At 45.2% G+C, this 22,635-nt stretch overlaps 1 protein-coding gene across 3 annotated transcripts; it reads right to left on the bottom strand.

Moving 5' to 3' along the window:
- Positions 1-1,014: 1,014 nt before the first annotated feature.
- On the bottom strand, positions 1,015-15,958 carry katnal1 (katanin p60 subunit A-like 1). Of its 3 annotated transcripts, none has more exons than XM_071364871.1 (11): positions 15,836-15,958; positions 14,156-14,353; positions 13,849-14,009; positions 12,843-12,999; positions 12,459-12,586; positions 12,117-12,222; positions 5,349-5,507; positions 4,321-4,447; positions 3,804-3,938; positions 3,413-3,539; positions 1,015-1,295 (listed from the first exon to the last, which is right to left on the bottom strand). In XM_071364871.1, exons 2-11 carry the CDS (start codon positions 14,315-14,317, stop codon positions 1,097-1,099), a joined length of 1,461 nt encoding a protein of 486 aa, XP_071220972.1. In that variant the 5' UTR covers positions 14,318-14,353; positions 15,836-15,958; the 3' UTR covers positions 1,015-1,096. The 3 variants fall into 3 exon arrangements, with proteins under 3 accessions (XP_071220972.1, XP_071220971.1, XP_071220970.1); XM_071364870.1 differs by having other exon boundaries at positions 12,828-12,999; positions 14,156-14,349; XM_071364869.1 differs by having other exon boundaries at positions 12,828-12,999; positions 15,836-15,957.
- Positions 15,959-22,635: the final 6,677 nt, after the last annotated feature.

The following is a 22,635-nucleotide window of genomic DNA, read 5'->3' as shown; positions in this document are numbered from 1 at the left end:
TTCCAGACACTGTGATAGCTAGGTGGTCAAACGAACAGCTGAACCATTCAACCCAACCTGTTCAGGTACATTTCATCTCCTGGTGAATGTGTGTGGTGATTAGTGTCTGTAGGTGTCCATTCAAGTATCAGTCCAAGGCGTCTGCGAAGAGTTTCACAGACTGCATCCAAAATGGCACCCTATTCCCTATATAGTGCCCTACTTTTGACCAGACCCTTAGTGCACTATATAGGGTATAGGGTATCATTTTAGATGCAGTGACAGACTCCATCTCCACAGACACATAGAGGTGTAGTGAGTGGAGGGAGGGATGGACCAACAGATACAGAGGAAGACAAAGAGATGAAGAGCCAAGGAGATGAAGACAAGGGGACGTAGAGAGGAAGCAACTTTAGACTATTGAGATGTACCCTTTAAATCTCAGCCAAACACTCTAGTCCATTTGTCTCCGCTTTACACACTTCAATCCTCTTGGCTAACACTCTTGGCCTCTAGTTCTTCACCAGTCACAACCTCCTCTAGGTCCTCTACACTTCACATACATGTCTCTTTCTCCTGGTCTTCTCCCACTCCAATCCCCACGGGTCCTCTCCCACTCCAATCCCCACTGGTCCTCTCCCACTCCAATCCCCACTGGTCCTCTCCCACTCTGCTCTCCCCCTCCAATCCCCACTGGTCCTCTCCCACTCTGCTCTCCCCCTCCAATCCCCACGGGTCCTCTCCCACTCCAATCCCCACTGGTCCTCTCCCACTCCAATCCCCACTGGTCCTCTCCCACTCCAATCCCCACTGGTCCTCTCCCACTCTGCTCTCCCACTCCAATCCCCACGGGTCCTCTCCCACTCCAATCCCCACGGGTCCTCTCCCACTCTGCTCTTCCACTCCAATCCCCACTGGTCCTCTCCCCCTCCAATCCCACTGGTCCTCTCCCACTCCAATCCCCCCTCCAATCCCCACTGGTCCTCTCCCCCTCCAATCCCCACTGGTTCTCTCCCCCTCCAATCCCCACTGGTCCTCTCCCCCTCCAATCCCCACTGGTCCTCTCCCCCTCTGCTCTTACAGTCCTTTCTTCCACTCCTGGTGCTGTGTCCTCTCTCTAGACAGATCCAAACTCGTCCATCCAGGCCTGGTACTTCTCCAAGTCGGCAGCGGAGACAGACTTGGAGATCTTCTTCAAGGTGATTGTGAAGTCGTCCATGGTGACAGGCATCTGAAGCTCTTCTTTAGACAGAGCTCTGATCTCCTCTGGAGAGAGGCCCTGGATACGCCGACGCATAGCCATCATAGATGCATCTCTGTGGGGGCAGACACACATGGCACACTCAGAGACAGAGACAGTTTATTTAACGGTAGATGCGTTCTTCATACAGAGCTCTGATCTCAAAACACAAAAAAACATGGATACAGTGCATTTGGAAAGTATTGAGACCCCTTGACTTTTTCCACATTTTATTACGTTACAACCTTATTAAATATTAAATCGTTTTCCCCCCTTATCAATCAACCCAAAATTCCACCTTATACTAAGGAAAAACAGGTTTTTAGAAATGTTTGAACCTTTGGCAGCGATTACAGCCATCTTCATGGGTTTGATGCTACAAGCTAGGCACACCTGTATTTGAGGGGTTTCTCCCATTATTCTCTACAGATCCTCAAAGTCTGTCAGGTTGGATGGGGAGCGTCGCTGCACAGCCATTTTCAGGTCTCTCCAGAGATGTTAGATCGGGTTCAAGTCCGGGCTCTGGCTGGGCCACTCAAGGACATTCAGAGAGTTGTCCCGAAGCCACTCCTGGGTTGTCTAGGCTGTGTGCTTAGAGTCGTTGTCCTGTTGGAAGGTGAACATTTGTCCCAGTCTGAGGTCCTGAGCACTCTGGAGCAGGTTTTCATCAAGGATCTCTGATCATTCCCTCAATCTTGACTAGTCTCTCAGTCCTTGCCGCTGAAAAACACCCCTACAGCATGATGCTGCCACCACCTTGCTTCACCGCAAGGATGGTGCCAGGTTTCCTCCAGACGTGACGCTTGGCATTCAGGTCAAAGAGTTCAATCTTGGTTTCATCAGACCAGAGAATCTTGTTTCTCATGGACAGAGTCTTTTAGGTGCCTTTAGGCAAACTCCAAGCCTTTTACTGAGGAGTGGCTTCCGTCTGGCCACTCTACCATAAAGGCCTGATTGGTGGAGTGCTGCAGAGAGGGTTGTCCTTCTGGAAGATTCTCCCATCTCCACAGAGGAACTCTGGAGCTCTGTCAGAGAGACCATCGGGTTCTTGGTCACCTCCCTGACCAAGGCCCTTCTTCCCCGATTGCTCAGTTTGGCCGGGCGGCCAGATCTAGGAAGAGTCTTGGTGGTTCCAAACTTCTTCCATTTTAGAATGATTGAGGCCACTGAGTTCTTGGGGTCCTTCAATGCTGCAGAAATGTTTTGGTATCCTTCCCCAGATCTGTGCCTCGACACAATCCTGTCGGAGCTCTACGGATAATTCCTTAGATCTCATGGCTTGGTTTTTGCTCTGACATGCACTGCCAACTGTGGGACCATACATAGACAGGTGTGTGCCTTTCCAAATCATGTCCATCAATTGAATTTACCACAGGTGGACTCCATTCAAGTTGTAGAAACAGGATGATCAATGGAAACAGGATACACCTGAGATCAATTTAAAGTCTCATAGCAAAGGGTCTGAATACTTATGTAAATAAGGTATTTTATTTTTAATCCATGTGTAGAAATGTCTAAAAACCTGTTTTTGCTTTGTCATTATGGGTTATTGTGTGTAGATTGATGAGTAATTAAAGACATTTTAGAATAAGGCTGTAACGTAACAAAATGTGGATTACATCAAGGGTTCTTAATACTTTCCGAATGTACGCATAACTAAAATGTAATGCACACATCTAATGGGTCACATACAGAGGCCTGACCTCCTGAGGGCACATTGTTGTCCCTCTCTCTCTCTTCCCCCTCTCCTTTCCCCTTCCCTCTGTGGACTCAACTCTCTCTGTTATATGTTATATAAAGGGTGTGTTCAGGGGATGCCCCTGGCCAAGAGCCATGACTGTGACCTTAGCTTACACACACACACACACACACACACACACACACACACACACACACACACACACACACACACACACACACACACACACACACACACACACACACACACACACACACACACACACACACACACACACGATGCCGCACGACTAGTCACGACTCACAAGGGTCAGTCATGGGAACAGTCTCACAAGAACACTAAAAATGAATTACCATTCAAAATCCTATTGTCATTATGGGTATATGGGAAATGTCCCCACGAGGGAGAATTGTCCTTGTTTTACTGGCCTAAAGTCCCCAAAATGATAGAATAACCCCCCCCCCCCCCCCCCACACACACACACAAAGCTAGACCTGCAGACGTTGGTGATGTCAGCTCCAGAGTATCCGTCTATCTTGTCAGCGATGAGAGCCAGGTCCACATCATCAGCCACATCCACCTCCTTTAGACTGATCCCCAGCAGTTCAGCACGACCCACAGCTACACACACACACAGGAATGGGGGTTAACAACACACCCTACAGCTAAAGACATACAGGTATAACTGTACAACAATGTGAATGTTCTGCACATCAGATACATTTTAAGAATAGGTTAATATGCAAGACATCTGTATGAAACAGGATCTCCGCATCTTAGGTTCAGGGTAAGGGTAGAGGTTAGGGTTGAAAGGTTAAAGGTCACTTGTAGGCAGGGGGATATAGATCAGAGGTTAGGTTTAAAAGGTGAGGGGTCAGAGGTCACCTGTAGGCAGTGGGATGTAGATTCTCTTCTCCAGTCGTCTCCGTAGTGCCTCGTCGATGTCCCAGGGGAAGTTAGTAGCAGCCAGAACCATCACCATCTTAGAGGGATCGTCATTCTCTGAAGCTCCTCCCACACCTGGGCAACAATGGTACAGTCAGATAGCTCTCCCTACATCTGGGTAACAATGGTACAGTCAGATAGCTCTCCCTACATCTGGACAACAATGGTACAGTCAGATAGCTCCCCCCACACCTGGGTAACAATGGTACAGTCAGATAGCTCTCCCTACATCTGGACAACAATGGTACAGTCAGATAGCTCTCCCTACATCTGGACAACAATGGTACAGTCAGATAGCTCTCCCTACATCTGGACAACAATGGTACAGTCAGATACTTTTCCCCAAAAACACACCACAGCAGCCGAGCTAGAAACAACATATTCAGAAATCAGTGAACTCTCTCGCTTTCTCCCATCTCCTTTTTCCTCTCTCCTCCTTCCCTCCAACTTCTCTCACCGTCCATCTGTACCAGTATTTCTGACTTGACTCTGCGGCTGGCTTCGTGTTCGTCCGACTTCCCTCGACTCCCACAGATGGAGTCTATCTCATCTATGAAGATGGTGGTTGGGGCATAGAACCTCGCCTGGACACAAATGGAGAGAAAAGGTTCATTAAAAAAAAAAAAGGTTCATTGAGTATTCCCCAGCAACCAAAGACATATTTCAACCAAACAGACATATTTTCAACGTCTTTTCAACAACAAAAAAACATTCTCATAATGGTCTCTTCTATTAAAACATACCTTTCTATCTTTTACATCTCTATGTCAACATCTTGTAGAACATGGTTCTGAAGAATGTTATTTAAAAAAGCACAAAAACACACCCAGACCCACCTCTTCCTATAAGCAGATTTGTAGGGCCCCGTGTATTCTAGGGCACTCCCCCCACCCCCCCCAAAAAATACAATTTACTGTTGAGAGTTAGAATACACAAGGTGTAATTTCAAAATGTGGTAGAGCATCATCAGTTTTCCACTTGTTCTGTCAGTCACTCAATTATCCCACGTCAGCAAAACATATGGATTGCTAGGTAAGGTAGTCTAGTCAGCTATATAAACCTTGTAGTAGGCCTAATCATCACCATATTACTGACCAGGCACGCAGGAGCATGTGCTCAGGGGCCCTGACCCCCCCCCCCCCCCCCATTGACTTTGTTAGTCAAAATCATTCAGATGTCATATGAACATGGGAAAATGTGTAGAATTGCTGGGAATTTACTTTAACACTGCCAACAAAAAAATAACGCTGCTAAGATAGCACTAAAACGTTTTACCTGCGAGGTGGGGGGGAGGGGGGAGGGGGGGGGCTATTCTCACTTAGGTTCTCCGAAGGTCTAGAGGCGGCACTGCCCACATCATACACTCTCCAACCCAGAACCAGATGAAAATGAGAAAGCTGGCCTCAGAAAGCTCTACGTTTGGTTTTTTTGTCCGTCACAAGAGACCACACACACACACACACACACACACACACAAAGACTCACCATCTCAAAGAGCAGGCGAACCAGTTTCTCAGACTCTCCTCTGTATTTGGAGGTGAGCGTGGAGGAGGACACGTTGAAGAAGGTGGTGCCACACTCTGTAGCCACGGCTTTAGCCAGCATGGTCTTCCCTGTCCCTGGTGGGCCCACCATCAACACACCCTGGTAGAGAGAGAGAGAGAGTGAGAGAGAGGAGACACACACACACCATATATTGCATACAGAGGGGTCGGCGCTGACAGTAGGCCAATCTTTTCCAAACTTCATGAATTTCTACTGTACAACATCACCACTTACAGGCCTGAGTGGTGTATGACAGAGCAACCTCTGAATATCCATCCATACATGTCATCATTCAAAAATGTTCACTGTATTCATTCATTCACTCCCATGTAAGAAACCACGCATTCCTACACTACATGGTCTTCGTGTGACGTATGTGTTTGGTTGTGACACTGAGAGACCAATGAAATATTGACCCCCTTTAATCACGTGATTGGGCCTGAGGGCAAGGGCTCTAAATGAATGTTTTTCCATTGGTAGCACAGGTGCTCCTAACTTTAAAGTTAAAACTTTAAAAAACATTAGCAATATGCCTTATGTTAGGCGCATGCCAGGTTCCTTATATTTGTATTTATTATGGATCCCCATTAGGCGTTTCCAAGGAAGCAGCTACTCTTCCTGGGGTCCAGCAACATTAAGGCAGTTATATACAATTTAAAAAATATTACATGACATTTCATTACACTTTTCACAACACATTAAGTGTGTTCCCTCAAGCAACTACTCTACTACCACATATCATCAATACAAAATCCATGTGTACATGTGTGTAGAGTATGTGTCTTATCATGTTTATGTGTGTCTGTGTCTCTTCACATTCCCCGCTAATCCATAAGGTGTATTTTTATACGTTATTTAAAATCTGATTCTACTGCTTGCATCAGTTACCTGATGTGGAATAGAGTTCCATGTAGTCATGGCTCTACGTAGTACTGTGCGCCTCCCATAGTCTGTTCTGGACTTGGGGACTGTTAAGAGACCTCTGGTGACATGCCTTGTGGGGTATGCATGGGTGTCCGAGCTGTGTGCCAGTAGTTTAAACAGACACCTCCGTTCAATCAGCTTGTCAACACGTCTTACAAAAACAAGTAGTGATGAAGTCAATCTCTCATCCACTTTGAGCCATGAGACTTACAGTGGCAAGAAAAAGTATGTGAACACTTTGGAAATACCTGGATTTCTGCATAAATTGGTCATAAAATTTGATCTGATCTTCATCTAGGCCACAACAATAAAATAAAATCTAATTTGATTGGTCACATACACATGGTTAGCAGATGTGATTGCGAGTGTAGCGAAATGCTTATCAGTGCAGCAGTATCTAACAGGTAATATCTAACAAATTCCACAACAAAACCTAATACACACAATCTAGTAAAGGAACGGGATAAAAATATATACATATAAAATATATGGATGAGCAGTGACAGAGCAGCCAAGACGCAATAGATAGTGAAGGAAACAGTATATACATATGAGATGAGTAATGCGAGACATGTAAACATTCTTAAAAGTGGCATTATTAAAGTGACTAGTGTTCCATTTATTAAAGTGGCCAATGATATCAAGTCTGTAGGTAGGCAGCCGCCTCTCTGTGCTAGTGGTGGCTGTTTAACAATCTGATGGCCTTGAGATTGAAAAACAGCTTCTATCTCTCTGTCCCAGCTTTGATGCACCTGTACTGATCTCGCCTTCTGGATGGAAGCAGGGTGAACAGGTAGTGGCTCGGGTGGTTTTTGTCCTTGATGATCTTTTTGGCCTTCCTGTGACATCGGGTGTTGTAGGTGTCCTGGAGGGCAGGTAGTTTGCCCCCGGTGATGCGTTGTGCAGACCGCACCACCCACTGGAGAGCCATGCGGTTGAGGGCGGTGCAGTTGCCGTACCAGGCGGTGATACAGCCCAACAGGATGCTCTCAATTGTGCACCTGTAAAAGTTAGTGAGGGTTTTCGGTGACAAGACAATTTTTTTTTTCAGCCTCCTGAGGTTGAAGAGGCGCTGTTGCGCCTTCTTCACCACACTTTCTGTGTGGGTGGACCATTTTAGTTCGTCTATGATATGTACACCGAGGAACTTAAACTTTCCTTCTTCTCCACTGCTGTCCTGTCGATGTGGATAGGGGGGTGCTAACTTTGCTGTTTTCTGAAGTCCACGACAAATAGACAGACAAACACAGTCTGCTTAAACTAATAACACAAACAATTATAAGTTTTCATGTCTTTATTGAACACACCGTGTAAACATTCACAGTGCAGGGTGGGGAAAGTATGTGAACCCTTGGATTTAATAACTGGCTGACCCTCCTTTGGCAGCAATAACGTCAACCAAACGTTTTCTGTAGTTGGGGATCAGACCTGCACAACGGTCAGGTTGAATTTTGTATTATTCCTCATTTCAAAACTGTTTCAGTTCAGCAATATTCTTGGGATGTCTGGTGTGAACAGCTCGAGGTCATGCCACAGCATTTCAATCTGGTTGAGGTCAGGACTCTGACTGGGCCACTCCAGAAGGCGTATTTTCTTCTGTTGAAGCCATTCTGTTGTTTATTTACTTCTGTGTTTTGGGTCGTTGTCCTATTGCGTCACCCAACTTCTGTTGAGCTTCAATTGGAGGACAGATAGCCTTACATTCTCCTGCAAAATGTCTTGATAAACTTGGGAATTCATTTTTCCGTCGATGATAGCAAGCTGTCCAGGCCCTGAGGCAGCCCCAAACCATGATGACCCTCCACCATAATTTACAGTTGGGATGAGGTTTTGATGTTAGTGTACTGTGACTTTTTTGCACCACACATAGTGCTGTGTGTTCCTTCCAAACAACTCAACTGTAGTTTCATCTGTCCACAGAATATTTTGCCAGTAGCTCTGTGGAACATCAAGGTGCTCTTTTGCAAACTTCAGACGTGAAGCAATGTTTTTTTTGGACAGCAGTGACTTCTTCCTTGGTGTCCTCCCATGAACACCATTCTTGTTTAGTGTTTTACGTATCGTAGACTTGTCAACTGAGATGTTAGCATGTTCCAGAGATTTCTGTAAGTCTTTAGCTGACACTCTAGGATTCTTCTTAACCTCATTGAGCGTTCTGCTCTGTGCTCTTGCAGTCATCTTTGCAGGACGGCCACTCCTAGGGAGAGTAGCAACAGTCTTGAACTTTCTCCATTTATAGACAATTTGTCTTACTGACTGATGAACATCAAGGCTTTTAGAGATACTTTTGTAACCCTTTCCAGCTTCATGCAAGTCAACAATTCTTAATCTTAGGTCTTCTGAGATCTCTTTTATTCTAGGGAGGGTTCACATCAGGCAATGCTTCTTGTGAATAGCGTTTTTTTATAGGGCAGGGCAGCTCTCACCGACATCTCTAATCTTGTCTCATCGATTGGACTCCAGGTTAGTTGACTCCAGGTTAGTTGACTCCTGACTTCAATTAGCTTTTGGAGAAGTCATTAGCCTAGGGGTTCCAACCTACACTGTGAATGTTTAAATTATGTATTCAATATAGACAAGAAAAATACAATACTTTGTGTCATTAGTATAAGCACACTATGTTTGTCTATTGTTGTGACTTAGATGAAGACCAGATCAAATTTTATGTCAAATGTATGCAGAAATCCAGGTAATTCCAAAGGGTTCACATACTTTTCCCTTGCCACTGTACATGCATATTAGACTAGCTAACTCGCGTTTTGCAGAGAACAAAATACAAAAAAACGAATTGTATAACAGAGAGGGCAAGGTGTAAAGAAGCATTGTTCTTGTTTTGGAAGAATCTGTGTTGAGTGCATGAATTGACAGCATGCTGAGAGAATAAACAGTGTGCTGCCTGCTTGAGTGACAAGGGGTGGGGCATGGTGTGCATAGCCTGGGAACCGGAGGCAAACAGCCGTTGGAGGGAGAAAGAGGACTCGATGACTATGGCACGCGAAGCCTAAATCAATTATTATCTGGGTGATTTTTTATTTCTAGTCACACTGGGTGTTCCCAAATTAAAACTGCAGGTTGCACAGCTAAATATTTTGGGAAGCATGTAGGTATTACAGACTGGGGTCAGGGAGAGGTTGAAAATGTCAGCGAAGACACTTGCCAACTGGTCAGCGCAAGCTCCGAGTACACGTCCTGATTATCCGTCTGGCCCTGCGGCCTTGTGAATGTTGACCTGTTTAAAAAGGTCTTACTCACATCGGCTACAGAGAGGGCAATCACACAGTCGTCCGGAACAGCAGGTGCTTTCATGCATGGTTTAGTTTTCCTAACCTTGAAGCGAGCATAGAAGGCATTTAGATCGTCTGATAGGCTTGTGTCACTGGGCAGCTCTCGGCTGGGTTTCCCTTTGTAATCCGTGATAGTTTGCAAGCCTTGCCACATCCGACGAGTGTCAGAGCAGGTGTAGTAGGATTAGATCATAGTCCTGTATTGACGCTTTGCCTGTTTGATGGTTCGTCGCAGGGCATAGCGGGATTTCTTATAAGCGTTCGGATTAGTGTTCTGCTCTTTGATAGCGGCAGCTCTAGCCTTTAGCTCAGTGCAGATGTTGCATGTAATCTGGTTGGGATATGTACGTACAGTCTGTGGGGACAACGCCGTCGATGCACTTATTAATAAAGCCGGTGACTGATGTGGTAAACTCATCAATGCCATCGAATGAATACCGGAACATATTCCAGTCTGTGCTAGGGAAACAGTCCTGTAGCTTAGCATCCGCTTCATCAGACCACTTCCGTATTGAGCGCATCACTGGTACTTCCTGTTTGAGTTTTTGCTTGTAAGCAGGAATCTAAAGGATAGAGTTATGGTCATATTTACCAAATGGAGGGCGAGCTTGGTACGTGTCTCTCTGTGTGGAGTAAAGGTGACCTAGAGCTTTGTACGTGTCTCTCTGTGTGGAGTAAAGGTGTTCTAGAGTTTTGTATATGTCTCTCTGTGTGGAGTAAAGGTGTTCTAGAAGTTTTTTGCATCTAGTTGCACAGGTGACATGCTGCTAGAAATGAGGTAAGACGGATTTCAGTTTTCCTGCCTCTGGAAGCAACGTCAGCACAAGAACTGTTCGTCAGGAGCTTCGCGTAATGGGTTTCCATGGCCGAGCAGCCGCACACAAGTCTAAGATCACCATGCGCAATGCCAAGCGTCGGCTGGAGTGGTGTAAAGTTCGCCGCCATTGGACTCTGGAGCAGTGGAAACGCATTCTCTGGAGTGTTTAATCACTCTTCAACCATCTGGCAGTCCAACAGACGAATCTGGGTTTGGCACATGCCAGGAGAACGCTACCTGCCCCAATGCATAGTGCCAACTGTAAAGTTTAGTGGAGGAGGAATAATGGTCTGGGATGTTTTTCATGGTTTGCCTCTTAGTTCCAGTGAAGGGAAATAGTAATGCTACAGCATACAATGACACGTTACTGCGGTAAGGGCTTCCTCCATTCTAGACGATGCTATGCTATCCAACTTTGTGGCAACAGTTTGGACAAGGCCCTTTCCCGTTTCAGCATGACAAAGCACCCATGGACAAAGTGAGGTCCACAAAGAAATGGTTTGTTGAGATCGATGTGGAAGAACCTGACTGGCCTGCACAGAGCCCTGACCTCAGTAGTACGCAGCATCAAAAGTTCAACATTCACCTTCTGCTACCGTTTCTGTCAAGCCGTCTACTCATACAGTTTGACGCATACGTTCGATAAACCCAACGTATGGCACCACACAGAACGCACTGCAACTGCCTCCGCAACGCAATGCTGCAAGGACAAACACAGTGTTTTCATTGGAAATGAATGTAATTGTGGTGTATCAAAATGCAATGACGCTGTCAGGGTGTGTTGGAAGCGTTAGACTGGCACACCCTGGGCATCACTCACAAGTTATAATATTCTCACCCGTCAGACTATTCTCAATTGAATCTTGTCTTGTCGTATACTAATATAATAAATCTCTGAAATGAGTTTTGATTTAGAATGGACCATATCATGCACCGGTCAGAACAGGGGCAGGGGGGAAATGCATGTCATCCGTTTGCACTTAAATAGCGAATGGAGGACGCTTTTCCCACAGTTGATATTCATGCCAGCCAGGTAGGCTACTCCGGTTGTAAAGAGAAGCAACGTGATTAATATTATGAGAAATAAATATAGTAGGCCAAGCCTATAGAAAGATGATGGGATCCTCCTCTTTTTAATAGAAACTCTTGTTTTCTCACGCAATTGCATAGCCTATAGAAATGTACCACAATATGGGTTTATAGAAACAGTTATTTCATTCCATGCATCAACCAGCTATGATGATCTGACTCTGGCTAGGCAACAGGTGATCCTATTCCACTCAAACTCTGAATGCCAGGGCTCTCCTGAAGTGTTCATTTATTTAACTTTCATTTCATTTGCATTGGCAGAGTGATTAGAGGGACAATAGAGGGCTGAGTACCAGGCTATTAGCGACTGGCCGTTAACAAGTTTGGTAGACTACTAATGACCATCAGCGGTATCAGACCACAGTTTTGGAGAAGCCTAGTTACCGTGACTCAGCGGTCACGTGGAATTTCCCTGCGGTCATGACTCCTGACTGCCGGTGTGGCGGTTAATACGGTCAAGTTACGGCCCTTAATGACGACGTCACACAAAAGTTCAACATTCACCTTCTGCTACCACACACTACTCCTCAAGGTACTCTTCTCTCATTGCCTTTTAAGTGTGTGTGTGTGTGTGTGTGTGTGTGTGTGTGTTACCTTCCAGGGTCGGCGTATACCCTTGAAGAAGTCTGGCATCCACATGGGCAGAACCACCGCTTCTCTCAACAGCTTCTTAGCATCCTCCAGGTCAGCAATGTCCCCCCTGGAACACACACACACACACACACACACACACACACACACACACACACACACACACACACACACACACACACACACACACACACACACACACACACACACACACACACACACACACACACACACACACACACACACATATCAGCAATGTGTCAGACCTACAGTGATACACACATAGTGAGTGAGTCAGAGTGACACACACACACACAGGTCAGCAAGGTGATGTGTTTAATGTACCAGTGTATGTTGGGGTTGCGGGAGACGATGTCTCTCTCCAGTGCCTCCACTAAGTCACTGTCGTACCCCGAACCATCAAACTTCTTCAGCTCTCCATCCCCTGCTCCCTCTGCTACAGCCTTTTTACCCTACAGGACACACACACGTTTAACACAAGTTGAACTTCCCCACCTTATATACCGGTACTATTTTTTACCCTGGACAACAGACATGCGAGTTTAAGGGCCAGTTTCCCAGACAAAGATCAAGTCTAGTCCTAGACTAAAAAAGTTTAGATAGAGATCGAGCATGATTTTCAGTCCAGGACTTCATGTGTCCAGGAAACCAGCCCTAACAGTATAAGTGTAGTATCTCCAGCTGTACACGGACCTTGTCGTCTCTGACCTTGGTGCCTCGGGGGGCGTCCCTGGGGGCGGGGCGGTCTGTTTTAGGGTTGGTCTGGCCCCTCCCTCCCGGAGCCCCTCTGGGCTGCATACCTGGAGAGTCCTTCCTCTGCTGGGGTTTCACCCCACTGTTAGGACGCTTCACTGCAGTAGGGGCCCTAACACACACATGCATAGGGACACACACAAACACACAGAGACAGGCACACACACAAACAGAGACAGGCAGACACACACAGACATAGACAGGCAGACACACACAGACATAGACAGGCAGACACACACAGACATAGACAGGCAGACACACACAAACAGAGACAGGCAGACACACACAAACAGAGACAGGCAGACACACACAGACATAGACAGGCAGACAGACACACATTTTCCATTAAGCAATCAAAGTCCAAGCAGTGTAGCGAAACAGAACGTCAGTTTGAGAGATCATGGTGGCTGTACGATGCTACAGGGCCTATAGGCTATTTTAGAAAGTCATAAGACACACAGCTAGTGAATGAAACTATGCAGCATGTAACCTTTTTATGATGGTCCTGTCACTGTAATCGCCATGCTATTCAGAAGATGTGTAGCCTACTCTCTGCCATGTGCTGCTGCAGCTGAACATCCAATAGGAAGCAGCAGCTTGTCAACTTCAAGAGGGGATCATTTGGTTAAGTGGCATTTCCTCCTCTCATATCAGTGGATAACAACACACTGATATGTCCACTTCAATGCACACCACACACACACACAGAGTTATTGGAGCTATAACGTTACGGTGTTAACGCTACAATGCTCCACATGATGTTGCCTTAAGATATTAACTTAAAGCTCTGTACTTGTTCTTCGTTAAAAATGAGACCTTACACAGCCAGGTGCTGTTTACTCCGTCAGGTTTCCTCCTCTCCACTCAGTAATGGAGCTGGTTTGGGGGAACCAGGCTCAAGTGATGATTAAGATTGCCTGAGACCTGAAGAATTGTGTTAGGTCTCAGGCACTCCATGTACCTGTGCTCTGCAGGGGTGGGTGGGGGCCACACTGCAGGGTCTCTGGGCCCCTCCTCAGACTGAGGGACGGGGAAGTCAGCTGGCTTGTCCACCTTAAAACTCTCCAGAGTACCCACAATGCCTTTCACCTGCTCATACTCCTCCAACAACTCCTGTCTCACCTAGAGCGAGAGAGAGTGAGAGAGGACATTTCGGTTAGCCAACCGGTACATCACATTAATACTTGTTAAGCGTTCATAATGTCTTATTACCAATGCTTCTATGCTGCAACATGTAGGTGTAATGTATGTGTTTGGGAGAGTCTCACCTGTTGCCACTTGACTTTGAGTGCAGGGTCTCTGAGGGCTTGGCCGTGTTTATGTATCTGCTGGATCACTCCCTGGTAGTAGACCATAGAGGAGTCATAGTTTCCCAGCAGAGCATACTCTCTGCCCTTCTTAGCGTTGTCACAGATCTCTGCCAGGTTCATCTTAAATGGAGGACAATGTCTCTGTGCTGGAACTGTCTGGCAGGGAAACAAAAGAAGGCAACATTAGGATGAAAGTTCTCCTTCGATCTTCGGGTCGAAACGTTGCACAATAAAACTGAAGCAATCATCATCAGTGTGCGGGTATCTCTCTCTTTAGTTGACTTGTTGTACCCTGCACCTGCACGTCACTACTCTGAAACTAAGCTTTATTAGTATGACATGATCTCAGCCCTGAGAATGTAAAAGTGACGCAAGTAAACCAAGATCATGGCATGGCTCACAGGCTTTATTAACAATGGGTACTGTTGTCAAACAGTAGTGAGAGCTCTGGGTTCCCTTTACTTTGCTCTACTGCTGGCTGTGTCAAATGATCCCTTTCTTCAGTGTGTAGAGTTGGCTTGTCAGACTTACTATGTTCGGATTAGCTAGCTGACCAGCTAGCTACATACTATCTGAAATCAATTGACTGTTTGGACAGCCAGGGTTTGCAGATACTAGTTTAAATTGGAGTTAGAGCAAACTCTCTCTCAAAACAAGAGTTAGATATAATAAACTGTATAGACTGGAGGACTAGGTTATCACGCCGTGTGGGCTAGGAGGTTATCACACCGTGAGGGCTAGGAGGTTATCACACCGTGGGGGCTAAGAGATAATCAAACCGTGGGGGCTAAGAGGTTATCAGGACCTAGTTTGGGAAACCTTGTGCTAGACAAGCAGTAGGATCCCGGGTAGCAGCGGTCTAAGGCACTGCATCTCAGTTATTGAGGTGTCACTACAGACACCCTGGTTCGAATACAGGCTGTATCACAACCCGGCCGTGATTGGGAGTCCCATAGGGCAGCGTCGTCCGGGTTTGGCCGGTGTAGGCCGTCATTGTAAATAAGAATTTGTTCTTAACTGACCTGCCTAGATAAATAAAATCTTATCCCGTGGTAAGCAGGATGTCCTATAGTTGATAGCAGTGTCTCTTCATTCCGGTTACACCTACATACCTTTCATTAACTATATGTTCATATTAGCTAAACTAACTACATTAACTTCAAAGCCTATTTAATGTAGCACTACTTAATCCAGATGGGTTTCATAGTTAGCTAAAATAGCTAGCAAACACGATCTTCACAACGTAGCTAGCTAGCTATGGTAAATATGTTAACCATTATCATTACTAATGGGCTAGTATGTGAATCAACAATAATAACATCAGCAGGAAACATTTTCAAAGAATGCACATTAACCATAAAATCTATCTCCGCATATCAGGACCCTGGTCTTGTAGTTCAAACACAGACATCTCTCCATCTATTTTAATCAGCAGTATGTGTAAATGAAACAACATTTCCCATAAACCTCCAGTCAGTTACACCCCAAGCTTAGGCCAGATAACAAAACGGATCGCATGGCAAGAAAATACCCTCTCATTTCGAATAAATTACGTCCGCGCAAGTATGCCACAAAAACCCAAAGACAAACAAATAGCTAGTATTTACAACTATGTGCATGAAGAGAATATGATTGTACCTCAAAGAGAAGCACTTGTTTCTGTTGTTGTCTGCAGTAGTCCGTTAGACGGTGCTGTTACCATGGCCGCGGAGAGACGCCGTGTGGAGAATGACGATCATATGGGTGAAGAGGAGGAAGAGGCGGGGCCGCTGGAGTTCGTGGATGACATCAGTCAACATCAAGAACGGAAAAGACTGTCAAAATATAATGACATGGGTATGCTTACAGAATTTTCACTAAATTGTCTGGATTAAATGGTTTAATCGAAGCTGGAAAGTAAACAATGCATTCTTTATACATCTTTGTTCTAGACTAGAGAGAGAGCAAGACAAAAATAATGGTGTTCCAAAAAAGGTCCAGTTGCCAGAACCACAAATACAAAATTCCATCTAGACACCGTTTCCCTAGAGCTTGGTGAGGTCTGGGTTCCACTCACCAACCAATAATTCACAAAATGGGACAAACACCAGAATTCTGCAAAAATATCCTCTGTGTACAGTGTTAAACACCAAATAATGCATGCAGAGCAGAATTAGGCCGATACCCGCTAATGATCAAAATCCAGAAAAGAGCCATTAAATTCTACAACCACCTAAATGGAAGCGATTCCCAAACCTTCCATAACAAAGCCATCACCTACATAGAGATGAACCTGGAGAAGAGTCCCCTAAGCAAGCTGGTCCTGGGGCTCTGTTCACAAACACAAACAGACCCCACAGAGCCCCAGGACAGCAACACAATTAGACACAACCAAATCATGAGAAAAGATAATTACTTGACACATTGGAAAGAATTAACAAAAAAACAGAGCAAACTAGAATGTTATTTGGCCCTGAACAGAGAGTACACAGTGGCAGAATGCCTGACCACTGTGACTGACCCAAAATTAAGGAAAGCTTTGACTATGTACAGACTCGCCTTGCTATAGAGAAAGGCCGCCATAGGCAGACCTGGCTCTCAAGAGAAGACAGGCTAGGTGCAGGCTGCCCACAAAATGAAGTGGAAACTGAGCTGCACTTCCTAACCTCCTGCCAAATGTATGACCATTTTAGAGACACATATTTCCCTCAGATTACACAGACCCACAAGGAATTCGAAAAACAAATCCTATTTTGATAAACTCCCATATCTATTGGGTGAAATACCACAGTGTGCAATCACAACAGCAAGATATGTGACCTGTTGCCACAAGAAAAGGGCAACCAGTGAAGAACAAACACCAGTGTAAATACAACCCATATTTATGTTTATTTATTTTCCCTTTTTCTTTTTACTTTAACTATTTGAACATCGTTAAAACACTGTATATATGTCACGCCCTGACCTTAGTTCCTTTTTTATGTCTCTATTTTGGTTTGGTCAGGGCGTGAGTTGGGGTGGGCATTCTATGTTTTGTGTTCTATGTTTTCTATTTCTGTGTGTTTGGCCGGGTGTGGTTCTCAATCAGAGGCAGCTGTCTACCGTTGTCTCTGATTGAGAACCATACTTAGGTAGCCTTTTCTCACCTGTGTTTTGTGGGTAGTTATTTTCTGTCTTTGTGTCTGTACCAGACAGGACTGTTTCGTTTCATTCTCGTTATTTTTTGTTTAGTGTTCTGTTTTTTAATAAATTAACATGAACACTTACCACTTTGGTCCGATGACTACTCTTCATCTGACGACGAAAATTGTGACAATATAGACATAATATGACTTTTGTGAGTGTAATGTTACTGTAAATCTTTTATTGTTTATTTCACTTGCATAGGCCATGTAAACATGTTTCCCATGCAAAAAAATACCCTTAAATTGAAATTTAATTGATATGTTGTTCTCTGTGGTTTGACCCTTGGACAGTCATGCAGTGGCCTTATCTAGTTGTTTGAATGTTGATAGTGGATTAGGGTTACCTGCATGTCCTTGAAGGAAAGAAAAAAGCTGTGAAAGAAGGTATGATTTTATTCACATAAAATAAATGTTACCATTTGTCAGAATAATTTCCTGACCTCTATGTCCAACTGATCAGAGAAAAAAAAATGTATGGCCTGATTAGAAGTGATGTGTTCAATCAGTTTATTGTTGTAGTAATTTCACTACGACATTGCTGTGAACACTGACATGGGTTATAATTACAATTGGCATAATCGAAAACACATTAGGAACACGTTGATGTCAGGCCCTTGTCCATTTCAACGATGGAAAGCTGTACAGTAGCCCTCCGCAGTGCTGTGGAGGTAGTTAGTTAGGAGCAAAGAAAACATTATTCTGAATCTGAAATCAAAAACACATTTGGAAATGTGTTTTTGTGACACCATGTGTTTTTGCAGCTGGCTATATAAGTCTGCTTTTTGTGTGTGTCAAGACTCCATGGCTACGTCCCAAATGGCTCCCTATATAGTACCCTACTTTTGTCCAGATCCCTATGGGCCCTGGTCAAAAGTAGTGTACTTTAGGGAATAGGGTGCCATTTGGGAAGTGCACCATCCGAGGTGCCAGCACCAACCGCAGGAGGAAAAAACCACACCTGGCCAAACCACACCACACCACGCCTGGCCATTCTAAAAGGCTTAAAATAGAAAGTTAAATGCTATCAGAGCCAATACAATAACTGCTCATATAACTAGTGTTATATTAACTTTTATTATTCCCACATATTTTATCATCAATACCACAGAGAAAAATCTTTATAATATCTTTGTCAATACTTCTGCAGTTCCACTAAATATCCACTAGAAGTCAATCCAGGCCCATGTATTATGTGCAGTGTGAGTGAACAGCAGGAGGCTGGATTAATGAGGCTTTGAAGCCCTCTGTCTGTTCTGTGGCGCTGTCTGCCTGTCTGTTATGTGGCGCTGTGTGCTGCCTACCTGTCTGTATGTGACTGTGGACTGCTGCTTTCAGACCTAGTCTGTCTACTCTGCGCTAGCAGGATGACAGTCTCACAGAACAGCACAGTGAACTGCAACAGCTGAAAGGGAGCAGACCATTAGTAGGCCACTACACAGAACCAGCACCACACACACTCACACCGCCCTATCCTCTACCACCATTACTATCACTATGAATCCCAATGTATGCCTATTGTACTAGTGGTACCAGGAAATGACAGCAGTGGATGTAAACATTGTAAACACACAGCCATACTTCATTGTTGTTGTTCCATTGTTAATCTCCTCATGGACTGGGAGTGAACTCACTCTCAGCTGCCCATCTACTACTGCTGTTGTTAACCCTCTAACACGCAGAACTCGTGGTAGAACAGGGATGGGCAACTTGCGTCCCAGTGGGCCACTCCCCTTTTGAAGGCCCTTGGATCAATCCCCCCCCCCCAAAAAAAATAACCATATGGTTTAAAGATAGGTACAAAATGGTGTCCTTTTTCAAATCCACAGTCTATCATGAGTCATGATGATATTGATGACGACTCTATGACAACAGTCGGCATTGGCATTCCCATTGTAAATAATCACAGATTGTAAAATAACTCTGAATGGGGAAATCACAATTTGTTTTCATATAGGATCACATGGTATCGCTGTTCTACTTAACTAATTTCTATCTAAACGTTCCGTTCAGTAGCATTGCCTCCTCCTGAATAAACCCCGTCTCTATCCTGTGTGTGTGTGTGTGTGTGTGATTGGTGAGTGACACCGTACATTACATTAAATGAGGCAGTTCTCTTGTTTCACTGTGTTTGTCAAAGCACATAATCCTTCTTATATAAACCGCTGCTGTTTTTCCCCATCCTGGATGGAAGTCAATGAGAGAGAAAGAGAGAGAGAGACAGACAGAGAGAAAGAGAGAGAGGAAAAGGCAGAGAGAAACAGAGGGAAAGAGAGAGAAAGAGAGATAGACATTGAGAGTGAGAGATATAGAGAGAAAGGCAGAGAGAGAAACAGAGAGGGAAAGAGAGATAGACATTGAGAGAGGAAAAGGCAGAGAGAAACAGAGGGAAAGAGAGAGAAAGAGAGATAGACATTGAGAGTGAGAGATAGAGAAAGGCAGAGAGAGAAACAGAGAGGGAAAGAGAGAGAGAAAGAGAGATAGACATTGAGAGAGAGAGGAAAAGGCAGAGAGAAACAGAGAGAGGGAAAGAGAGAGAGACATTGAGAGTGAGAGATAGAGAGAGAAAGGCAGAGAGAAACAGGGAAACAGAGGGAAAGAGAGATAGACATTGAGAGTGAGAGATAGAGAGCGAAAGGCAGAGAGAGAGAATGCCTCAGTATATCTAAATAAAGCAGGGAGAACAGGAGACAGTGGAGCATGGTGTTATCATGCCACGTTGTGTGGCTAAGACATACTAACATCCTCTCTGTAGACTGTTAGCTGTAGCCTAGCCACAGTAACTTCCTCCACCAGGGTTAAGGAGAGGATACAGCAACACCCAGGCTCAAATGTTTATGCACACACACACACACATACACACAGCTATGATGAATCACTCCTCCTTAAAAGGGACAGCATTGTCCACACACTGTCATTAAAAGTACACTTTAATAGTCTGTGTGTACATCCCAAATGACACCCTGCTGGTTACTGCGTTACACCCTGTTGGTTACTGGGTTACACCCTGCTGGTTACTGGGTTACACCCTGCTGGTTACTGGGTTACACCCTGCTGGTTACTGGGTTACACTCTGCTGGTTACTGGGTTACACCCTGCTGGTTACTGGGTTACACTCTGCTGGTTACTGGGTTACACTCTGCTGGTTACTGCGTTACACCCTGCTGATTACTGGGTTACACCCTGCTGGTTACTGGGTTACACCCTGCTGGTTACTGGGTTACACCCTGCTGGTTACTGGGTTACACCCTGCTGGTTACTGGGTTACACCCTGCTGATTACTGGGTTACACCCTGCTGATTACTGGGTTACACCCTGCTGGTTACTGGGTTACACCCTGCTGGTTACTGGGTTACACCCTGCTGATTACTGGGTTACACCCTGCTGGTTACTGGGTTACACCCTGCTGGTTACTGGGTTACACCCTGTTGGTTACTGGGTTACACCCTGCTGGTTACTGGGTTACACCCTGTTGGTTACTGGGTTACACCCTGCTGGTTACTGGTTACACCCTGTTGGTTACTGGGTTACACCCTGTTGGTTACTGGGTTACACCCTGCTGGTTACTGGGTTACACCCTGTTGGTTACTGGGTTACACCCTGTTGGTTACTGGGTTACACCCTGTTGGTTACTGGGTTACACCCTGTTGGTTACTGGGTTACACCCTGCTGGTTACTGGGTTACACCCTGCTGGTTACTGGGTTACACCCTGCTGGTTACTGGGTTACACCCTGTTGGTTACTGGGTTACACCCTGTATACATACAAATTCAAATACAGTGCATTATGGGCCCTGGTCAAATACAGTGCAGTATGGGCCCAGGTCAAATACAGTGCACTATGGGCCCAGGTCAAATACAGTGCACTATGGGCCCAGGTCAAATACAGTGCACTATGGGCCCAGGTCAAATACAGTCCACTATGGGCCCAGGTCAAATACAGTCCACTATGGGCCCAGGTCAAATACAGTGCACTATGGGCCCAGGTCAAATACAGTCCACTATGGGCCCAGGTCAAATACAGTCCACTATGGGCCCAGGTCAAATACAGTCCACTATGGGCCCAGGTCAAATACAGTGCACTATGGGCCCAGGTCAAATACAGTGCACTATGGGCCCTGGTCAAATATAGTGCACTATGGGCCCTGGTCAAATACAGTGCACTATGGGCCCTGGTCAAATACAGTGCACTATGGGCCCTGGTCAAATACAGTGCACTATGGGCCCAGGTCAAATACAGTGCACTATGGGCCCAGGTCAAATACAGTGCACTATGGGCCCAGGTCAAATACAGTTCACTATGGGCCCAGGTCAAATACAGTGCACTATGGGCCCAGGTCAAATACAGTCCACTATGGGCCCAGGTCAAATACAGTGCACTATGGGCCCAGGTCAAATACAGTGCACTATGGGCCCAGGTCAAATACAGTGCACTATGGGCCCAGGTCAAATACAGTTCACTATGGGCCCAGGTCAAATACAGTTCACTATGGGCCCAGGTCAAATACAGTTCACTATGGGCCCAGGTCAAATACAGTGCAGTAAAAGGAAATAGGTCTCCTCTCTCGTTTTAGGTCGAACTGACTAGTCTACACCACAGCAACTAGACAGGGGCACTGCAGGCCTCCTAGACACAGGAGACATTACAGTCAAAACACAATGTGTGTAAAGCTTCTGTAAAGCACTACTCCCAAGCGTGCCTACGTCACTCTTGAGCTACGATTACTCCCCAGATTTGATACTCCCGTCGCGTTCACGTGCTGGACGGAACTAGGAAACTCTGAAATGTCCAACTTGCTAACTGGTTGCAGTGATACACGTGACACATTCAACCACTTACCAAGCCGTAAATGTCAAGAGTTCCGACTAGCACGTGAACACGGCATCACAGCTATGATTATTCCCAGACAGGATAACCCATAAGTATCATTCATGACTGAATGTATTATTGTCTGGTTGTCAATTAAGACACATGTGTTAACAAAGCAGTGAAGATGACTTTCCTCCTGGGAGGAACCCTGTGGATAATATAGTCAATACAGAATCAGTTGGACCTTTACATCAGACAGGTTCATTGATGAGCTTTAGATGCTTTGGCTTCGAGTTACTACTTCCATCCTTGCCCATTCTATTCAAACGACACCGTACGACACAATCAAAGGTTGGAAAACAGTAACAGTATGATAGTGCAACAGCTAATGACTTGTATCTATTAACCATGATAATCATCTAGTGGTGTTCCATCTACAAGAAAACATTTAATTAATAAAAAAATATA

This window comes from Salvelinus alpinus, chromosome 24 (genome assembly GCF_045679555.1).
Source record: "Salvelinus alpinus chromosome 24, SLU_Salpinus.1, whole genome shotgun sequence".
Taxonomy (NCBI): domain Eukaryota; kingdom Metazoa; phylum Chordata; class Actinopteri; order Salmoniformes; family Salmonidae; genus Salvelinus; species Salvelinus alpinus.
Note: the sequence above shows the minus strand (reverse complement) of the source record. Positions and strands in the feature narration are given on the sequence as shown.